The 22792-nt window shown below is 45.6% G+C and overlaps 1 protein-coding gene across 2 annotated transcripts in view; it reads right to left on the reverse strand.

Annotated features, from left to right (window-relative positions):
- Positions 1-4020: 4020 nt before the first annotated feature.
- Positions 4021-22792, reverse strand: part of RIC1 (RIC1 homolog, RAB6A GEF complex partner 1) — a 673031-nt gene continuing 654259 nt past the window's right edge. For both annotated transcript variants that reach the window (XM_069240247.1, XM_069240239.1), the window contains exon 26: positions 4021-9880. In XM_069240247.1, coding sequence (XP_069096348.1) covers positions 9595-9880 — 286 coding nt within the window. In that variant the 3' untranslated portion in view covers positions 4021-9594. The remainder of the gene's footprint in view (positions 9881-22792) is intronic.

A 22792-nucleotide genomic window follows, 5' to 3' on the forward strand; every position in this document is an offset into this window, starting at 1 on the left:
AACAACCATGTCCTTGCAAACCTGCATCCATATCCAATATTTACATTTCCGGAGACCCAGACTTTGCAAGGAGAGTCAATTCCCACCCCCTTTGGTCGCCAAAATGAAGTGAGACTTCTAGAGAAGGAAGAGTCGCATGATTTAAAATGATACTTTCCTGTTTTTTATATATCCTCCAAAACTTCCAGTTTGAAATCCCAAATCATTGGTTCAAGACACTCTCCACACTGATCCACACCTTTGTTTTGGCAGGTCGTCCACCTTGCATAGCCATAGCCAAATGTAGAAAGTTTGTATTTCATGGGGGAACTGGGGATGGCCGATTTCCATCTCTATTACTGGGCATCCCAACTGCTAGTGATTAATGATTAGCTGATGGGTGGTTGAGAAAACCCAGCTTAGCATGAAGAGCTCTCCTGTCTAGGCCTAGACAGAATACTGGGGCTCCTCTTTGGTGGTGCTCTTCCTAGCCACCTCTCAGCCATGACTACAGTGGTCTTGAAGATCTGACTCAACCCAATCCACTGTGGAAGGGACAATGGGTACATCCCACTGCCTACTTAAAGGACTTCGTAAAATGGGATAGAATTGGAATTACAACTCTGGGTGATGTCTGGCAGAGCAGGAATATGTGCTCAATTAAAGTCCTTCAGAATCAGTTCTCTTTGTCACGCACATAGTTCCATAAATACCTGCAGCTCCGACAGCCTGGGCTTACCACATGTGCAGTATAACTGAGCACAGATCATTAGAAGCCACACTCCTTATGGGGTGACTGGGCATCTACATGCTATGTATTTTACACTCTGACGTTTATAGCGCATTGGCAAAATTCCCCTTTCAACTTGCTTTCGTGTGTTCCCACAGATGCAGACTTTTTTTCACATGGTATGGACATGCCCCATCTTGTTTCTGTTGAAAGGACATTGTCAACAGACACCCCCCACCAACCCCAACTCCATAAGGGGTACCATAGACATTTTATAATTTCAACTGAGCTTAACCTACAAACACCAGCATATGCTCATGTTGCAAACAGGGGGCCGGTTACAGACAGTCGTTCAGAGATCTTGGTTTCTTTGGTAACATACTTCAAGCTGCCTGATTTGAAAGTATCCTAGAGGGTTTCATGTTTTTGCATCTGAAGTGTATTTTTGGCAGTAATGCCAGCATTCATATCAAAGAAAAAAACTCCCTGAATCAAAGCTGCACCAGAGCTTTGACATTTACATTCTAGTGGGCAAATGGATCAGCTGTCAACAAGGCTATGTAAGGGTGATTTGTTCCCACTCTATTACAGTTCCATTCAAGAGGCTACCCTCCTACTTCCCAACATGACTGGGTGCTGTGTGATGCAGTAATCTTATGAACTCTGGGGTTCCACTCATCCCACATCAGATTGACAAATATGTACTCAGTGTGCTCGGTTGTGGTCTCAGATAAAATTAAAATATTTAAAATGTAGGTTGTCTAACTACAGACCGTTTCGTATATGTTGTTTCCAACACATTAACATATACTTATGGTGAGCTTTGGATCAACCCTTTGATCATGACTGGATGACTTGTCGTAGATCCTTGCTGTTGAGTAGGCAGTTTTCTTCCATATTTCTCCTGTATTTCAGTTACACAGCGGCTTGATTGGATGATTCCTGAGGTCACGGACATATTTTTTTCTTTCAATGGCTCTGCTCTCTTACTGGCATTTGCATGCCCATTAGCTCATCTGGACGGATTTACTCAAAGATAATCGAGGACCTCGATAATGAGTAGCATATTTATTCAAGACATAGATTAGCAAAAATCGATACACTTGTGCAAGGCAATAAGCAAATTATGTGGAAGCCAAGTGCTCTCAGGGATCTCGTCTGATGCAAACGACTTTTAGTCATTGTTGCTTGTCGTGTTCAACAAAAGACTTTCCATGGCAACTGCTCTATTCATAACTTTCGGGTATCTTGAGCCTGAAGAGGCAGTGGTGGACACCAATGGGACCTCGATTAACTCCACAAGGCATTGCAGCCTCATTAAAAAGGACATGTGTGACACTGGTGTCCCCAGTGATGACCAAGGTTTTACAACCTGCTTGAGAGAAGATCTATTTTGCAACTGCAGGGACCCGTAGGAACAAGCTAAGGTGCTGCAGCCTGCTACAGAAAAGAATTCAGTCTAACTCCAGCCCTCCAATAATGACCTTATGTACGGCACCCTGTTTCAGAGAAGATCTGCGTTTCACTCCAGGACTCTCTCATGTCGATATAGGGTATAGCAGACTACTAAGGAAAATATTTGTTTCTGAACCCAGGGACCCATAGTAGTCCCCTAAAGTACTACAGCCTGCTATAAAAAAAGATTTGTTTCTGACTTTAGGGACTTCTAGAATGATCAAAGGGACAACGGAACATGACAATTGTCTGACACCAGGAACACCTAGTGATAGCTTAAAGTACTATACTCTGCTGCAGAAAAGAATTGTTTCTGACTCTAGGGACCTCTAGTAATGATCGAATGTACCGATGCCTTCTACAAAAAATGTTGTGTGTCTGACTTCTGGGAGCCAACCACAGAAATGAATTGTGTTACACTCGAGGGACCTCTAATCACTTTACTTACATTAAAAATGCGAATAGAGAGCTGCCGACTGTTACTGTATTTTGACAGCTGCTCATTTAAAAAAAAAAAAAAAAAAGAGTTTTCAGCAAAATCTTAAAGACATCACCCCCAAAGTGGTTTGCACCATTAGCTCTTCTGATTGAAAGACATATACCACGGCTATATACCTCTACAGAGAGAATGGTGTATTCTCTTGTAGTGGGAAAGGAAACGGCATGCTTCAATATCTGGTGTTGGACAAATGTGGACAAGTCCAGTGTGCACCAGGAAATGTACAACAGCAGTCACAGCTTCTGAGGTACACACTGGGGAATTAAATTGGAAGCAAAGTTGTGACTTTGAGCTTCACAAACACGCAGCAGGCGGGAGCCAGTGGAGTGAGGCAAGGAAAGAGATGCACAGGAATATTCTTGGAAATGCGTCTTTTCCTACTAATACCTACATAACTGTGACTACAAACAAATGCTTACTTAAAGTACGAGTTACACATGTATTTTTAAGAAAATTTTTGAGGTGCCATTTTTTGGTTGAAAAGATGCCCTTCTTATGTATAAACTAGACCTAGCAAGTATTATTGTGTATTTACATACTTATCTAGATTTTAAGTAAGTGTTTGGCTAACATGTACAATGTGTTGCTTTTAGTGGGGACAGGCTTCATTCCAAGATGGCTTCTGCATTCTCTAAATCGACCCTGCCAGTTGCTAAAAACCATGCATCTCATGCATTGCAATTCAAGCACTCCCTAAAAGGCAGAATCAAACTGCCAAATGAGTGAGGTAAGAGATGTGGCCGACTGACATTTATATTCTTTTGAGAAGAGTATTGACGTGTTTGGATAATGTTAAGCATTAATCTCTAATATTTGCTGTTAGTGCACCAACAATAGCTTATCTCTCATGTTAGTACGTCTCCTATCTGGGCAGCACCAGTAGCTTCTTGTGATTTATTTGAGAGGGCTGGGACCATTTCTGTTGCTTTATTCATTTGATGTTGTATCTTCAGGTTTTTCATTAACTTAGGTCTGCATGGTAAGAACTGATGACTGAGACTTCTACAGTTATAGCCTTATTTGTAATCTTCTCCTTTACAACTGTGTCTGGTTTTCTGGTAACAACAGTATTGTCAGTTGACCCTTCCCAAGTTACTGCATCGTTGATGGTGATGTGAGAGCAGCGATGTGTTACAAGATGAAATTTTGCAAGATTACAATATAGGCCAGGCGTGCGGCCGTAGTTCTCATTGAATCAAGACAAGGAAGTCCACGTTTGTCAAATACACATTACGGTTGTTTTCCCAGCAGTAGGATAAGCCTTCAAATCATCACGACTAGGGTAGTTTTTTCTGTTAGTATATAGAATTCCATGTGCAGTGTAAAACATACCCTCTGTAAATCAACCACACTGTGCCACGTTAAGAATTCATCTTTTTATTACTTGATATGTTATTGCACTTGTAGTGGTAACGTACAAAACGGTCATAATGTTCGCAATCTAATTAAAGCAACATACCCATCACAGCTCGAAAACTGAATTTAAAAAAAAATATTTTGATGAATTACATTTTTCCCCTCAAACAGCTAATTCTTCATGTTAACAAAAGAATGGCCATCTGAAACAGAAATGTATTGTAAAAGTAGACAAGGGTAGGTATTGTCCACACTGCGACTTGGATATTGTGCACTCTAAAAATGCAAAGCTTAGACTCCCCTCATCATTAACTCAAATACAAAATGCACATTCACTCTTATACAACTGTGCTACCAAGCTGGCAGAGTAGCATGCTCTTCAAACTCCACAAAAGTGAATTTGGTCCATGTGATAATCAAATACATTTCTGTTACAAAAATAGTTTGGTATAAAATAAGTAATATGTTGCATTCTTGTTGAAATTGCACAGTACAAATAAGCTAATATTTAAATTGTAATACTGTTATAGACCTTGAGCACAAACAAATTTAGAACAGCTGGAAGGGAAAATAAGTACCTGAAAGATTAGTGTGCATGTTACTTGCAGCCAGACTTTCATAATGGTGGTGTAATTAAAATAAGTTTTCGTATTTATTTTTGTGTGGTACACCATAAAAATGGTCAAGAAAAAATAACGGGTTTAAGAAAGCACAACTTGCATTAATGAATTGAAAACAGAACATGATAGCAGATACTATATACATACAAATTCATTCACGCTGCCAAAATGCATTTACAAATGTAATAAATAAGAACCAATGGTAACATGTTTAAAAATATATATTTTTCGCAAACGTTTGAGATTTCCGCTTCGGTGGCAGTTACTATATTTTTAAAATCAAGCCACTGAGGGATGACATTGCAGTTCACTCATAAGCCAATACTAGAGATTCAATTCCACTGCAATGCGCAATCAGCTGGTGTTTTATTTATTTATTTTTTACACGCTATACATGTGCAAAGCACACACAAGTGTCTGTCAGATTCTATAGTACACCCTCCAGGAGCACGAGCAGCAACCTGGGGAATATCTGTACAGCAATATTCACAAAAACATACATTATATGTACACGGTTTTTAATACAATGTTTCTGTTACAACAAATAACATGTATGTGTTCACTAGAAAGGAACAGCCTTTCTGTACTTCTTTCCCTGAACCCTGTTCAGCTTCGACCTTCAAGTCACCCGCGCTTAAAAGCAGGAATAGAGCCACTGCATGAACTGAGTTGCTTAGGTGAAAGTAGTTTTTCTTACTTTGTGGAACCATCAAGATTACTGATTTATTGGGGGATCCTTGGAACCACGAACGAAAAGAAAAGCTGCCTAGCAGACTGAAGACAGGCAGGGGAGTGCGCGCGCGCGCTCCCACCGGCATCTCCCGCGAGCCTTGCATGCAAACTGCTGCGTCAGTTACAGGCTGCTAGCGGAAGCGATTGCAAACAAGGAAACCCACTTCAGAACGGTCTTAAACGGACCTTGGCCCGAAATGGGGGCTGGTGGTGATCAGAATCCTAAAACTTAGAAAACCTATGTTAAGAAAATGAGAAATTAGCCTTGTTTTACCATGAGAGGGGCTTACGACATAAAAGTATATTTTAGAGGAGGTTACCGTGCAGGACTGAATACAGTATAAGTGAAGAGGTGGCAAAGGACGTGCCCAAACTGAGCATTTATTCCAGAAGTGGTGCTTTGAGAAGAGGGAATGCTGGAGTTGGGAATTTTGTGAACAGCTTATCATAAGGTGAACAGTGCAAGAGCAGGGCCTTCTTCGCACATACATTACAAAGGGGCTCCTCTGCAGAGCCTTAGAAGAAAACAAGAAGGCTATCCCATATGTGAGAGAAAGAAAGCATCTAGGATAAAAGTGTGCTGAGTTACAAGGACATTACACTTGTTAAACGATGTGTACTATTTAATATCATGCATTGTTTGATGATAGTCTCCTCCTCTTGATGAAAGAATGACTGGCACAAAAACGTCCCACTTGAGACAAACCAGTTTGCCAAACTATGAACTAATGTTTCCCCCAAATGATTAGACATTTCAGCCCTTTTCATGAATGGACTTGCAGTAGGAAAATATTTGAGCGACCAAAATATCACACAAGATTCAATTTGAATGTTCTTATCTGCAAAATTAAACTGCCTATTTGTTAAATTGATTAATCACAACAAAGAAAGTGAAGATCCTGGTGCAGAAAAATCAATCAAAGACCTCAACCCTTTGTGATTTTGTCGTATCTTTCCTGGAAACAATTAAAAACCCAGCAGCTGAACGGGAAAGCATCACTAGTTTGTAAACCTGGTGTTTCACAATCACAATGCAAAGTCGAAGTATTGTAAAGAAATGAGGAATTATATGCTATAGAGAAAAGGTAAATGGCTTGTACAAAAGAGATTAGTTCACTTAATCCGAGCACCAAACACAATGGGGGCACGACCACTCTTGGGCTATAAGAATCAGAATGTGGTTCCTGTTAAATCGGACTTCCTAGTAACCCTGCCTGGTGAAGATGAGAGTAGGGCATGCATGTGGTCACGAGGCAACGGATAAATAAGGCATATGCAGGATGTTATATTAAGCTACCCTGAGCTATTGTCTCAGAAAATGCTGTAATCTGATATTCTGGGGTAACTTTTGCTGTTAAGATTGGTAGATCTAAGAAGTAACAGCTTTATCCTATGTGCTGTCTGCAGAAACCACAGTTATTACGAAAAATTAATAGAAATGTGTTGTTAAAAAAAAGATTGGTATATCTAATAGGGTTCCTGTATAATGGCAAAAGGAGGCGACAAGAAAGCCAGAAACAATTCTGTAAATAGACCCTGTGCAGAGGTTTTTGGATGCTGATACACTACATTCTAACAAAATAGTGGGTGGGAAAGGCTTGCTGATGGGAATGCAGTGAGTGAGTTAGTTAAATTTGATATTCACAGGTGGTAGAGGGTTTCCATAAAGACAACTAATTTAAAGAACTGCCTGCCAGGTTGCACACATCATAAGATAACACTGATACACAAAGTCGAAAATAAGGTCTGATGAGCACTGCCGGGCTCTATAAGAGCCAACTGCTTTTTGTCTTAGCTCTAAGAGATATGAATGACTTCAGAAGATGGTGAAAAATAAGTATCACATTTGGTAACAAGTATCGGGCACAGAATTCAATGCCAGAAAAGCCACACTTAATAACCATATCACTAACATACTATTAAGCATTTTAGACATCAAAGATGGAGTACATTCTTGTGAATCTTGGTCCACAGGTGGGCAAGAGTCTAACCTCTGGCAATATACCTGTAGGTTAGTGACACATAACTGATGTCTCATCTGTCACCAACCTCCTCATCTTTTCTGTTAGTGTGATTAGACATTTTCAAAATGTTCACTTCCTTATAAAATGAATATGGCTCTTATGCACACCTGTGGGAATTCGGAATCTCTATGAAACCCAATACATGACATCATCTGGGATATCACTATTTTTCTGTAAATCGGTATCACAATCTAAGCTACCACTGCACTCCCATTTTTGGTATCTATTTTTTAAACAAGTTTAGACGTTTCTTTTTATAATAATACATTTATGACATATATTCATTATGTCATCTCAGCGATTGGCGCCCCAAAGAGGTCACTGGGAGCGGGATTCTTGAAAAAAAATCCTCAACCACCAAAAGCACCAAAAGCAGTTTCCAGAAACGGTCTTTCAAGATTGACTGGGTGCAAAAACAGGGTTTTAGCTCCGGAAACCTTTCCTCAATACCAAAGAACAGTGACCATAGTCTGCTGATAAAATATCTTTTGATATTATTGTTATTTCTTATTTGGTAGCAATCTTGAGCAGCAGACAGATCTTGTAGCAAAGTCAAGGGAAAAAAATCAACTCTGGAAGTTTGTTTTTGTTCTTTACAAAGGTTGGGACCATACCACAAGTACAGGTTAGCATTTCAAAACCAGGGTTAGTCTCTTTTTAGGCAACTCGCAATTTTTTTTACATGGGAACTAAGCACTAGTGACACATACAATGTTATTTACCCCATGCATGTTTTCAGTTCTAGCACCTGTAGACAAGATACACAGGTCTTGAAACTTTCAGCAAGATACAGGGTGATTCAGCCCCAAGTAAATGTCATTCCACTGCAAACAGTAGTCCTTGTGCCTGGTACTAATATAAGATGGAAAAATGAGAAAAACAAAATGTCAAAATACATGACGCAGCACAGGACTAAGTCCTCTTCAGTCGGTAGAGCAAAAGCAAATGAGGCAGATGCATTTAGGAAGAGCACTCCATGTTGATGCAGAACGGGTTGCAATTTCTCTAGCAACCTGAGTCTTCTAACGAGTTCATAATCTGAAGAAATTTTAATTTGATTGATTCATTTTCCACAAACCCACTCACTTTAAGGCATACATTTCAGGCACAAAATATATTCCTTTTCTTCCTGAACCGCTATATGCTTAGAGGAAGCAAACTAGGCTATCTGACACTGGAGCAAGAATAGGGAACACAGCCTGATTTGTTCAAATGACAGACTCTTTAGTTTGGGTTTGAAATTGATAAAATAGATTACTGTGGCGTGAATAAATTAACAATATCAAATCCATTCAACATTAGCAAGGATGTTAGTTTAACAGCAAGGGATGACGTCAGATGGGTTACATGTGGTACGGTGGTCTGAGTGAGTAAAAGCACTTTGTGCCTAACGAATAGTTATAAATTGACTTTGAAAGTACAAAGATTGCCAACCCTTAATAGTCTGTCTTCCTCATTTTTCTCAAAGTGAGGGGTAAGGTGGAAGGAGCAGTAATTATAAAAAAGTTAACTAATACCAGTTTCTTTCTGAACAGGTACGTGCAGCCACTTTTCCTTTGATGGTTGTATGGTTCGAGTTTAGACACAAGTCTTAAGCTTTGAGCACAGAACAGATAAGCACAAAGACATATTTATGTGCATCAAAGGCCAGGAAGTGATAATGCTTCAAAATGTAATCTGAAAGTGACCTGTGTTAGATATTTCACTTAAGGGTGAAAGAAGTGTGGAGATTCTAGAATGACTACTTCCAGTTACAGTCTCTCTACAACGACATTTACATAAAAACATGCATGTACTTCGACAGAAACGGTTAATGTTGAGTGAAACGTGCAAAGGCTCATGTCCATTTCCTTCCATAGGATGTTTGCAGTAAATAAAATGTAAAGTTTAGTAACAAAGTGGAGTTGACGGAACCAGCCTCTTCACTGAGAACAGCAAAACGTCTTCAGTTAGGGAAGTAAAACAATAACTGGTATTTATTTCGACAGCAGTAGCAGTCAAAGTAGAAACAAAACCAGCCACAAAAGAACTAAATCCAAGAGATCCTCCTACATGGATCTAATGTTGAGTTTTTCCGACTCTGTGTCCGTAGGGAAGGATGTGCAGGAAATGTTGTGAAACCAAAGAGGCGGCTGTGTCAATGCACAGCCTTTCCACGCCACTAATACTGCCACACAATTCTCCCATCTCTAGCTGTGGCTAGGACACACTGCAGTCATAGCTCCCGTCCTGGAAGGGAGCTGCCTCCAGCTCTCTGGACATGTCCTCCTCATGCCTGCTGACGCTACTGCTGCTTGCGTCACTCTGAGGGCTCGCGCTGTGGCTAGCAGAGCTCCGGCTCTCCTCTGCCCTGGGACTGGCTGGCTCCGATGTTTTAGAAGAGTTCAGAGGCTGAAAGGCTTCTGGCGGAACTTGCTCGTCTGCTACTTCACTTAGTTTCTGCAGCTGAGGTTTGATGATGTTTAAAAATGGCTTGTATCCAGGGCTGCAGAAGCAGAAAAAAATCAAGTTAGGTAAAATATGTTGACATGAAAATTGTTTCAAAGCTCAAAACAACTGCAATAGCATATTTTCAAATACCCATCAGCAGTTAATCCATGACAGTTATCTTGAGAAAATTACTCGAATCTGACCATTACTCGAATTTGGACGAAGTGTATTAACTGGTGAGAAGTGCAACACATTCACTTTATATACACGTAAAGAGACCGGAAAAAAATAAATCATTTGTTGTAGACAGTTAAAAGGTGGCTAAGCCTTCAACTTTTCACTAAAGTGTTTGCTTTACTGTGCCATCAGCACTGCAAATGTTTTGAAAAACTGAACATGTATATAAATGTGGGCACAAATTATGCATCATTGGTAATTGTTGTTATAGATACTTTGTATACAGGTTTGTGATCGTCCAACCACTGATGTCCGCAACCAAAACACACAACTTATTTACTGTGAAATTTTGGAGTATCTGTAGCATATGAAATGAATCCTTAGAAGCCACTGTACTCCACTGATGCATCCAACTCAATGTCACTCATTTTAATGAATTTGGAAGGATCTTCAACTTTCAAAAACTAATTTACAGCGCACCCTTCATCTCTTATGCCTCAGTTTTTGCCTATAAGTTTAGGCCTATACCTAAATACTGAAATATTTTACAATGAAGTGAAAGACTGCATATAAAGTAAGCTAATCCATGTCATTATTTATTGAAAGAACAAATTAAGTAAAAACAAAAAACAAAAAAATCATAGTTACCCTTTATGGTCAGACTCACTTTGAAGCCACAAGTTCTGGTCACAACCAGTGAGAAACGTACCATCTAGTGTAAGCTCAGAATTTCTTTTTAAATTAGTTAAAAACGTAAGTCTACAGGTCACCCACACAAATGCGCGCAAATGCAATATACCTAGCTGCAACCCATTCTCTCATGGAGGAGTGCATCCTCTCCAGTTCCCTCAATAATATGAAGCCTAGGAATGAGTTTGCTTATAACTATGTTAATGACCGCTTTTAAAATGCAGTGTTTGCACAATGAGTGCAACTTAAGCATAGGAATAACATATGCCAGAAGAGAGGGAAGACCAGGGCAGAAAATGGGCAAAAAGCGGGCCTTTCTTTGTCATCTTCTGAGGCCAAATTATGGTTAGGGGGAATAAGTTCTAATGATGTGGACCCTGACCAACAAGAAAACACCCACTCTCTCTTTCTCTCTGGTTTTGGAGACTTCAACAAGAGCCTTTGAGGGATGGAGGACGCATATGAGGACACAATGCTGAAATTTAACACCAGAAGTAAGGTCCAAAGGCCCTCAGGAAATAGAGTCGAGGAAATCACTGTTTAATTTATTGCCAGACCACATGACAAATGTGGAACCCTCCCCATCAAGAAGTGAAAGCTGTTGCATTATATGTTGAATTGGGTGTCAAAGGAACCCGCCTGATCGAAAACAGGGCTCATAAGTGGAAGTCAAGTATCCTTTGACTAATGTTAGACCCAGAAGGTGAATGTGGTATTTTGACAGTCTCTGTCCAAGAAGACCCCCTATTAATATGATCTTCTGAGAGATGACAAGTGAGAATTTCAAAAATAGTTTGGTAAGTAAGACATTGAGATGGACCAGAAGGTCCAGGCCAAAACTGGGCACAATGAACTCTCGGGAGGATGCCCTTATTAAACAATTGTCCACGAAGAGGAAAGAAACTGAACACTGCAATCAGTCACATGAAGGCCATCACTAAAGCTAGCAGTTGGTAAAGACCCGGAGTTACATTTAGGCCAACCTAGCTTTTGCACTGTTAATGCTGGGCTCAACCACAGTGACACAGAAGTATATCCCTTCACCTAGACAAACAGGGACTCAAAACTATGCTAAATGGTCTTTTAGTCCATTAAGCACAACTAGTTGTACTGAATTGCTACAAAAATATGCAGCAAAGTCAGTCGTAAACGACTGGAGAAAGAGCAACTGGTTATTACCGTAAATATCCATGGGGGAATCACCTGGCAGGCAAATTATTGGCTACGCCACTAAGGAGTCAAAACCCTTGCTTGATCAAAAAGTTGCTTTTTTATTTAATGACTCATTTAAGTGTATGTTCTGTTGAAGCAGAATTTTTCTTTCAGTCAGCGGAAAATGTTGATGATTTTCGTGTCCTATTGTCATGAAAATACTGCAAGGGTGTATTTCTAGTAGCGTATTCTTCTCAGACTCATATGTCCTGCTTTCTACAGGATAAATGTTGATAGCCTATTTTAATCCAAACGTACTTTCATTGGTATTTACCAACAAAAGAAATGGGCGTTATAGCAGACACATATCTACTGGGTATCACAGTAATTGTGGAAAAGAGTGTAATGCCAATCAATCTCCTAACACAAACTTACCCCATCCCATCACACTTTCTACACACACCCTGGTTCTAAAAAACACTTTACCTCGGAAAAAGGTGGTGTATGACTGCTGGACCGAGAGAGTTTGGAGTTTACTCATGCAAAGAGCTGAAGTTATCACAACTAGGAATAGTCTTCAGCATCAGGAGACGTAGCCGACAGCTGTGCACTGGTTCGAACGGAGTGCACATGATTAAAATGAGAAGCAAATGGAGATCCCACTGTGGCATCACAAAGGGTTTGGGAGGAAATGTGTCAAACCTTTTATAACCCTCATCACAACAGCTGATTTGAACAAGGACGGCTGGTCCCGTAAACACAAAAAAGGCCAAAAGGGCCAACAAATAACATTCAATGGTGCCCACTGAAGGTCCTTGTGGGGCCAAAGATGAAACAAACAAGACATTTTGGCTTTTAGTGGGTCCATACTGAAAGTGACATCTGGCCACAAATTCAGCCCAGCGTTCGGTGTGGACAGACTTTGTAGAGGGATGCCTGGCTGCAAGGTTGATATCCATAACTTTGGGAGCAAGATCAAACATACTCAGCTGTTGCCACTCAATGTCCATGCTTGGAGGTGAAGACTTTGGAGGTTTTGGTGCAGGACCCTGTCCTGCTGCTATGATAGGAGAGCGTCCTGAAACTGTAGTATGATCGGTGGCAGATGCCAATGCTCAGAAGTTCTGGGTGCTTACACTCTCCTTGCACAGTACGGAGCCAAAAGGATGATTTAGGCCTTGTCATTCCTAATTTTCTTCAGAATTCATGTCAGGAGAAGCAGTGGCATAAAAGTGTACAGGTGTCCCAAGCATCACTCTATTCGGAATGCATCTCTGATAGACAGCCTTGTTTTGACACATCATGTTCTCGATGGTAGCAAAATGGTTTAGCCAGGGTACTCTCCATTGCCGGAATATGTCTTGTGCCACCTCTGGATGTAACTGCCATTCGTTATCCACTAGGTTCCGGTGCTCAAATATCCTGTCAGATGGTTAACAACATGGGAAATTCTCTAATGCATCAGCCATGTCCAGAAACGAAGGGTCTTCTTGACAAAAGAACCAGGACACCAACCCTTCTTGCTACTTATAGTACCACATGGCAGTAGTTTTGTCCGAGAGAACCTGAACCAACCTCCGTTTGATGAACTACCATCCAGGCTTTCAATTCCAGTCAAATAGCTTTGTAGGACAGGGAGATTAAATGTCTATCCGACCTGCACGATAACAGGGTGTCCAGGATGGTGAAAGCCCTGTGTGCCGCAGGAAAAGTAGGCCAGGTTTGTTTAGCCACATACGCCAGTCCAGCATGGTGTAAGAAGTGCCCTGACCCTAGTGCAAACTCCACTTGTATGTCCTCAAAGGTAATGAAATGCTCACTGGGGCACAGGTCTCCAAGTAGGACGCATTCCCATGCTTGAAAGGACATATTGTCAACCAACTGTCGGACTAGTGCCAGTACCCACACCCGCAGCTCCTGGTGAAACTGGGCATGTTTCAACACCACAGTGACAAGGCGCTGCCAGATGTGCGCTGTCAGCTGTACCAAATATAGCACTTCAGCTGGGACTCTTGCCCCCTTCATTAGTATCGCAGTATTGCCCTGTCTTGACCACCCCTGTCAACAGGCACTTTTCCAAAGTGTTATGAGGCTCCAACCAGTGTGCTGCGTGTTCCATGTGTGCAGCGTGGTAATACAAGTCTAGTCATGGCACCTACAGGCCACACTCCCCATATGGTATCATAAGCATGGCTAAAGCCACTCTGCTGCTTCTGCCCGCCCAGAGCACAGAGACAGGGATCAAGTCTAACTGCCTAAACACCCTAGTCGACAGGGGGCAAAGAGAGTTCTGAAGGACATCAGGGCCACTATATTGGAGATGGCCAGCTGGTCCATCAATGACGGGGAAGTGTATTCCAGAACGTGACCCAGGCCGTCACCGTGTCCATGTTTAAGCGTAGCTGTTGCGCCTCAGTGTGCACAACCGTGACCCTCAGGTATCTAAATTGGGCCAACTCCCAATGCAATCCATTGTCAGGCAAACTCTCCAACAGGGCTCCGACCAGACATGCCAGAGGGAATAATTTGGGACTTGCCATGTTTTATCCGGAGCCCCAACAGGTTTCTATATTCGTCTAACAGGTGAAACAGGATTGTTAGGGTTTCCCTGGGGAGGAAGTGAAACAAAATAGTGTGCTGTCCACCCACAGCGATATAATGTGCTGTACATCCCCTATTTTTATATGGGCGAGCCTAGGTCCTCAGCCACCGCCTCCCCAAGCACAGGGAGTCCCAACCTCTCCAGAAACAACCCGTACCAGTCTGGTTCTTTGCCCGGGTCAGCAGTATATACCCGCTTCAGATGAATATCCAGGTTAGCCTGTTCCTGTATCACAGCCAGGTCTGCCTCCCCAGCTCTGCCTGAAACTGTTGCTGTACCCCCTCAAGTCAGGCCTATATATGTGCCCCTCAACATGGCATTAAGTGCCTGCCATTCATGGTTCTGTGAGCCGTGGAGCCCAGTTAATATTGAGATAGCCTATCAAGTGCCTCTCCTTCCAGACCGGGTCAGTGAGTATGTCAGCCGACATCCTCCATACCATCTCCCTCCATGCCGGGCCCCACCAACTCAATGTGCAGCAAACTGGTAAGTGATCAGTTAGCAATTGTTCCAGGTGCGTCACATCCATGTCTTCCTGTCCAGTCTACTGTACATGAGTTTGCGAGTGGCAGGTGTACGTCCTCTGTGTGGGATGACAAGCATGGAAGACATCCACTAAGTCCATATTACGCATGACCTCTGTGAGCTCGACTGCCATATGGGGTTTATTACCCTCTCTGGCCCAAGTTCTGTCAAGGCTCCCCTCCACAAAGTAGTTAATGTCTCCCAGCCAGATGATAGGTGTGTCTGCCTCCCGTACCAATAGGTCCTGAATTGCTGGGGGGAAGGAAGGGTCACCTACATTAGGGGTATATGTGTTTAACACAGTCAGTGGTCTCCCGTCTAGTGTCCCCTGCATTAACACATACCTGTCCTGCACATCAGCCTCAAAATATGTTAAGGAGAACTACGTCTCTGGGTTCACCCAAATCAGTGTCCCCTAGCATAGGGGGTGCAGGAGGAGTGGAAAACCTGACGCCGCCACTTCTTGGCTAGTCGCTTGGCTCCAGTGTTGTTTAAATGGGCTTCCTGTAGACATGCAAGTTTAATTCTATGCTGCTTCAGGAAAGTATGCACCCTGTATCTGCTTGTGTATGCACTAAGCCCCTGACATTCCAAGTCAGAAGTCTAAAGGCACCTTGCCATCGTCCAGACAAAGATTCCGAGTGTGTCGTTCTGCCCCCCACCATATCATGATCAATTTGATGAGCCACTGTATAAACAGAAGCAAAGAAAAACAAACAAAACCAGTCAACTTCCCCACACCCTTGGACAAACACAGTGCAACATACCGACTATAGATGCCCACCCACTGCCTGTGCCAGGCCCTGCACAGCATCCCTGCCTGTCCAACAGGGATAAGCAAACACAAGCAACTTCCTGCTGGCCACGCATCTGTACACACGATGTCTGGCCCCTAACAGGGAGAACAGACCAACCCACATGCCAAATGCCCGTTGTCTGTCCGTCACTAACCCAGCGCAACCATGCACTTCATGGCCATCAGCCAGACACTGCCCCAGCAGCCACTGGCCTCCCAGCATTTGTGCAACACTAGAGGCCTCCTGTCTAGAGACACTGGCAATATTCAGTCCATTCCACAATCCATCACGCAACCAGCACAACTGTCATATAACAATGGAAGATTAACCTGCAGCCACCACCGCTGCCATTCTCCACCTCTGGGGCGACCAGTGTTTCAGGCACAAAGTCTAGTGTAGGGCTGGACACACTCGCCTACACCCCAGTCCCGAGAGGCGGAGTTCCATCATCCAGCACCATCTCTGAGGTATCGATAATATGCATCTGTATAATGCCATCCTCCAGGATCGTCACTCTTTGTGAGTTCAAGGGACCAATGCCCCTGTGATCCCCACTGCAGCGGCTGTGTCTGGGGGCCTGCTGAGGCCCCTAGTCATCCTATGAGTTGCCACTGGGCTGGAGAGCAGCAGGTTTGTCCCAAAGTTCCAGCCATTTCCATACATCTTCAGGGTGGGTGGAGGAATGCGTCTTCCCCTGCAAGATGCCCTTTTGTGGCAGATTTATGGAACGTGCAGTGCCACTTTCCCTGCGTCCCTTAGTGCCCCCTCCTGCTGCCGCCATGTGTGCACCGTATTTAAAATACGGCACACAATGGTGCACGGTAGGGGCAACAGCATCATTTTTCATGACGCTATTGATGCACTCTGCAGGAGTAGCACCAAAATATTGGTGCTCCGCCTGCAGAGGACATAGGGGCCCATTATAAATAATAGAAGCTCCCTTGTTAAAAGTACTGTATAAAATGACACAAAGAACTCTCTTAGATTTCCTTGTGCCATTTTTTCGGCCCCCCTAATGGGGGAACACCCCCTTTGCATACATTATGCCTGGCGCAGGCATAATCAATCAATCAATCAATCCGGGATTTGTAAAGCACACTACTCACCCGTGAGGGTCTCAAGGCACTGAGGAGGGGAGGGGTGAGAAGGTGAGGGGGGCGGTGCTGCTACTGCCCGAACAGCCAGGTCTTGAGAAATTTCCTGAAGGTAAGGAGGTCTTTGGTCTGGCGCAGGAGGGTGGGAAGAGAGTTCCACGTTTTGGCAGCGAGGTGTGAGAATGATCTACCGCCGGTTGTAGTTCTGTGGACGTGTGGGACGGTTGCAAGGGCGAGGTCGGCAGAGCGGAGATGCGGGGTCAGGGTGCAGGAGAGTCGTCTGTTGAGGTATTCTGGTCCGGTGGTGTGCAGTGCTTTGTGAGCGTGGGTGAGGAGTTTGAAGGTGAATCTCTTGTTGACTGGGAGTCAGTGCAGGTTTTTCAGGTGGTCTGTGATGTGGCAGTGGCAGGGGATGTCCAGGATGAGGTGTGTGGAGGTGTTCTGGATGCGTTGCAGCCTCTTCTGGAGTTTGGCTGTGGTTCCTGCCTAGAGGGCATTGCTGTAGTCCTGTTTGCTGCTTACGAGGGCTTAGGTGACTGTTCTGGTTTTGGTGGATATCCATTTGTAGATCTTTCGGAGCATGCAGAGGGTGTTGAGGGAGGAGGAGGAGATGGCGTTGACTTGCTGGGTCATGGATAGTGAGGGGTCCAGGATGAATCCTAGGTTGCGTGCGTGGTCGGTGGGAGTTGGAGCGGTTCAGAGAGTGGCAGGCCACCAGGAGTCATCCCATGCAGAGGGGGTGGAGCCAAAGATGAGGACTTCCGTCTTGTTGGAACGGAGTTTGAGGCACCTGCTCTTCATCCATTCGGCGATGGCCTTCATTCCTTTGTGGAGGTAGGTCTTGGCGGAGTCCTTGGTGAGGGAGAGGATCAGCTGGGTATCATCGGTGTCTGAGATGATGTTGAGGTTGTGGGATCGGGCGATGTTAGCGAGTGGGGCCATGTAGACGTTGAAGAGGGTCACACAGGGACAAACCCTGGGGTTACACTGCAGATGATTTCAGTGACCTCCGAGCGGAATGTGAGGAGGCGGTCTCTCTGGGTTCTGCTGGCGAGAAATGAGGTGACCCAGTCCAGGGCTCTGTCGCGGATTCCAGCATTGCTGAGGCGTGAGCGTAGGGTGTGGTGGCAGATGGTGTCGAACGCGGCGAGAGGTCCAGGAGGATGAGAGCCGCTGTTTTGTTGCTGTCCAGTATGGTTCTAATGTCGTCGGTGGCAGCGATGAGGGCGGTTTCAGTGATGTGGTTGCTGCGGAATCTGGATTGGGAAGGGTCCAGGGCGTGGTTCTCCTCTAGGAAGCGGGTTAGTTGTCTGTTGACGGCCTTCTCAATGACTTTTGCTGGGAAGGGGAGCAGGAAGATAGGCCGGAAGTTCTTGAGGTCCTTTGGGTCCACCTTGGGTTTTTTGAGGAGGGAGTTGATCTCAGCGTGTTTCCAGCTCTCTGAGAAGGTGGCTGACTCGAAGGAGCTGTTGATGATCTTCCGTAATTGGGGTGCGATGACGGAGCTTGCTTTGTTGAGAATGTGGTGAGGGCAGGGGTCAGATGGAGAGTCGGAGTGGATGGTGTTCATGATTTTGATGATGTCGTTGATGGGGGTCCAGGAGAGCAGGAGGTTGGTCGGAGGTGAATCTGTGGTGTTGGCGGGGGGGTCTGGGTGCTGAAGCTGTCATGGATATCTGCAATCTTGCGGTGGAAGTAGGAGGCTAGGGAGTTGCAGAGGTCTTGGGACGGTGGGATGTCGTTGGTGTTGGAGCTGGGGTTGGAGAGTTCCTTCACGACGGTGAAGAGCTCCTTGTGGCTGTGTGCGTTGCTGTTGATTCGGTCTTTGAAGGCAGTTCTTTCGACAGCTCGGATGAGTTGGTGGTGTATGCGGATGGCATTTTTGAAGGCGGTGTGGTTGTCCAGAGTCTGATCTTGGCGCCACTTTCTTTTGAGTCTTTGGCAGCTTTGCTTAGATTCGTGGAGGTCGGCAGTAAACCAGAAGGCCTTTCTGTCGGTACGTCTATTGTAGGGATTCTTGATTGGGCCAAGAGTATTGGTACAGGTGTTGACCCATTGCCTGAAGTTGCGGGCAGCTGCATCAGTGTCAGTGGTGTCGATGGGTGGGTTCTGGGAAAGGGATGCGATAAGTTGGTCTTCGGTGACCTTGTTGCAACTACAGTGGGGGATCTGCTGTGGGAGGTGGTGTGTTGTGGGTTTCTTGAAGGAGAAGTGGATGCAGTGGTGGTCTGTCCAGTGGAGTTTGGTGGTGTGGCTGAAAGAGACGTGATTTCTGGTGGAGAAAATAGGGTTGAGTGTGTGTCCTGCAGAGTGGGTTGGTGTCGTGATGAGCTGTTTGAGGCGGAGGTTGGAGAGGTTGTCGAGCAGGGTGGTGGTGTTGTTGTCATTAGTGTTCTCGAGGTGGAAGTTTAAGTCGCTGAGGAATATGTAGTCTGTGGATGCGGGAACGTGCTTGCTGATGATGTCGTAGTGGAGTCGCTGAACTGCTGTCGTAAGCCGGGGGACCTGTTGACAAGAACCCTCGGAGGGTAGTGTTTGGGTCAGTGTGGATTTGGAAGTGCAGGAGTTTGGCGGTGCTGAGGGTGTCTTCGGTGTTGTTCGTGATCCTGAGTGTGTTCTTGTGGATGATGGCGATGCCTCCTCCTGGTTTGTTGGAGCAGTCCCTGAGAGTGATCTTGTAGCTGTCTGGGATGGCTATGGCCATGTCAGGCACTGAGAAGGGGTTCATCCAGGTTTTGGTCAGGAAGGCGACATCTGGGGAGGCTTAGTCGAGTAAATTCCATAGCTCTACTGTGTGCTTGTGGACGAACGGGTGTTGAGATGGATACATCTGAGATGGTTGCATCCTGCCTTGGTGGGTGGGTCGTTGGCATGGAGGCTGGTGAAGGTGCAGTTCTGGCAGGAGAAGGGTCCGCGGGTGGTCTGCGGGGAGTCTTGAAGGCAGTCGGGAGAGCGGCCGGTGTTGAGGGCGCGGAGGGTGAAGGTGTTGTAGTGAAGATGTGCGTGGCGGCGGTGTGGGTGACTGGAGCCAGAGGTTCTGACGCTGGGTGCGGTCCGGGCGCGGTCCAGGCGTTGACGGGCGCAGCGGCAGCCATTAAGTAGGGAGGTGGGGGGAGGAGAGGACAGCTGGGAGGAGGGAGGGGGACGAAAAACGGCACTAACAGCGCAAAGGGTTACAAAGTGCATTGCGTCACTTTGTAAATATGGAGCAAGGATTTTGGCCTTGTTGGGCATCATTAGCGTAAAACAAAATGACGCATATGTGGCGCAAGGTGGGGATAGGGACTTATAAATATGTCCCTTAGTCTCTAGGGATACGGAGCATATATTTGAGCTGCACTGCCTTCAGCCTTTGCTTCACCCTCAAAGGATTTATGTTACTCCTGCACTTCTTTTGTTAGTGTAGTCTGGATAAACAGCTACCCGACAGCTCTCTAAAAGAGGCACTGCCTGCTCATGGGAGGCATGGAGAATGCAGTCCCTATCAGGGTAATTCAGGATTTTCGCAATCAAAGCCCCTCTGGGCAGGGCCCCCGGAGGCAGGAGGGCACCAGGGCCTTGTGAGCCCACTACACCACAAAGAAGTCTTACAACCCCTGCGGCCGGAGCTCTTTCCTCATCCAGTTCTCAAAGAAGTTTCCTGTCGAATTCCCCTCCACTCTCCAGGAACCACAGCATGCATATGATGCTGCGTCTAGAGTGACTCTCTGCATCTTCCACTCAGCGCTCGAGGTCTCCAGTGGATATCTAGGCCATATGCCTTTTAAGAGCTGCAAACTCCCCTTGCAGCACCTCAATCTTACCTTCTGCTGTGGTGACTTTATCCGGAGGAGATTTATGTCAATTGAGACAGTTTTTATTTTGTGTTAAAGAGCGGTCTGGGATCTGTGCATGGCTGCCAGCAGCTAGGCTCTAGTGGGCTCCTGATCCCTCATGGGGGCCTCCACGATGTCTGCTACGCCCTGTCGAGTGAGCTTCTGGGGCTGCTGATGTGGCGGTGTATATTTCTTGATGGTGTATGTTCCTCCATAAGCGGCCGCCGCCAGCACTCTCTGTGCTCTACAGGTTTAGTGCTCAGATCTCAGTCTGCGGTCGGGCCGCCGTCTTCCAGGCAGCCTCCAGCAATCTCACTATCTCACAGGTTCATAGGCACGGATGAGCAGTCCAATCCTGATCCTCCACCAGACCACTGGGTGTCCCACTCCTGCCAACTTGATCTAGTGACCACAGAATGCTTCCGGGCATTGTCCCCACGTCAGTGAGCCCCCCTATCTTCGAATCGTCTCACAAGAATACAGCCCCGTGAGAGCTCCCACATATTGTTGTGGACCCCAAGCCCGTCTGCTGATATCCTCATAGGCAGCATCCACACTAGGCCCGCTAAGCCACAGACCAGGCCCTCAAGCCGTCATTCAGGCCCCAACATGGGGCTATCCACTGGTGCAAGCAAGTCAATTCAGGGCTCCCACACACATTCAAAGGGGTGCACTGTGATCAGAGGCCAGTGTCCTCCACCGGCAGGCTGGAGGTGGGGGGTATGTGGTTGTGCAGAGGCCTCTAGTGCAGATCAGGAGGCTTCCTCACTTATGCAGCATGTCCCTTGTGCTGCAGGAGGCAATGCAGGGTCAGGGGCTTGTGGTAAACTGCAGGGGCCTCACAATATCATCAAGAATCCTGTGTCCAGCGCTGGGAGAGGGAGCAGAGCCGGGCTGCGGTGCCCCATACTGCAGGCTCAAGACCAGCCATGGTGCAATAGTCAGTCCCCAGCCTCGCTACGGCCTCACAGAGGCCTGATGAGGCTGTCCGGTCCAGGACCAGGCCGTGAGCATAATGTTCACTCTTGCGGCCAGGCAGATCTGCAGCAGCACCGCCAAGACCTACTGCCCCCAGTCTCCAGCCCAGCTGCTGGGTCTAATGGTTCCCAGGGACCCCTCTATACTCCGCTAGGGGACCCGTGCAGCAATCCGCTCAAAGCGTCAGTGTTGCCCCCAGGTGTGACTGTTGTTCCTGGGGTGTGTGTTGTCATCTCAGCAGGCTGTGAAGACACATATTGTGCAGGGTGTAAGTGTAGGGCAGCCAGGACCACAGGGGCTCACGTCCTGTCAGTCACGCTGCTTGGTCACGCCCCCATTCAGGGATGGTTTGAGCCAGGCTATCGATCTCACTAACCATGTTCCATAAAAAGTGTGAATATCTGCTCAGCAAACAGCTGCCATTGATTGATTGGAGGGCTAATGTCACTAATACATACATCAGTTTCCCAAATGTTTCAATTCTCTACTACTCACTATCTCTGGGTTGTAAGGTATAAATTGGGGGTTTACCCTGCTGGTGGAGGCCTGAATCACTAGACTTTCTGTTTAGGGTGCTGCGGCAAGAAGTCAGGGTTGCCTGACACTGGCTTGTGGCTCATGGCTACCTGTCTGTTCACCTTTGGACGGGGAGATCAAGTTGGACAGGGAGTTCAGGTGCCCATTAAGGTGTCATTTAGAACTTCACTGAATGGCACTAAAGGATCAGAAGAAGGCTGTCCCAGTTGCAAAACTTCTGTTCGCATGCTAGTCTTAACTTCCATAGATGGCAGGTGTAAATCTAATACCGCAGCTGCACGTCTTATGACTACAGCAAAGAAAGAGCTCTCTTCCATTAATAGTGCAAGGGGAGAAACAAACCCAGGGTCCGAGTAAGTATCCAACACACTGACTTCCTGCAATCCATGTACAGATTGTCATCATCATCATAGTTTGGGTGAAAATCCTCCCCATCATCTCCATTATCACCTCCGAACACTGGTTGACTCTGATTAGAGACTGAACCAAAAAGTTGTTGGAGCACTGGAGTGCTGCACAAGGGCCAAAGCATGGTTCTTTCTGGGCTGGACTGAACTGGGGCTGGGTGGGTAAATACAATTCGGGATGCGATCTTGGTTG

The sequence above is a fragment of the Pleurodeles waltl genome, chromosome 1_2 (assembly GCF_031143425.1).
Source record: "Pleurodeles waltl isolate 20211129_DDA chromosome 1_2, aPleWal1.hap1.20221129, whole genome shotgun sequence".
NCBI lineage: Eukaryota > Metazoa > Chordata > Amphibia > Caudata > Salamandridae > Pleurodeles > Pleurodeles waltl.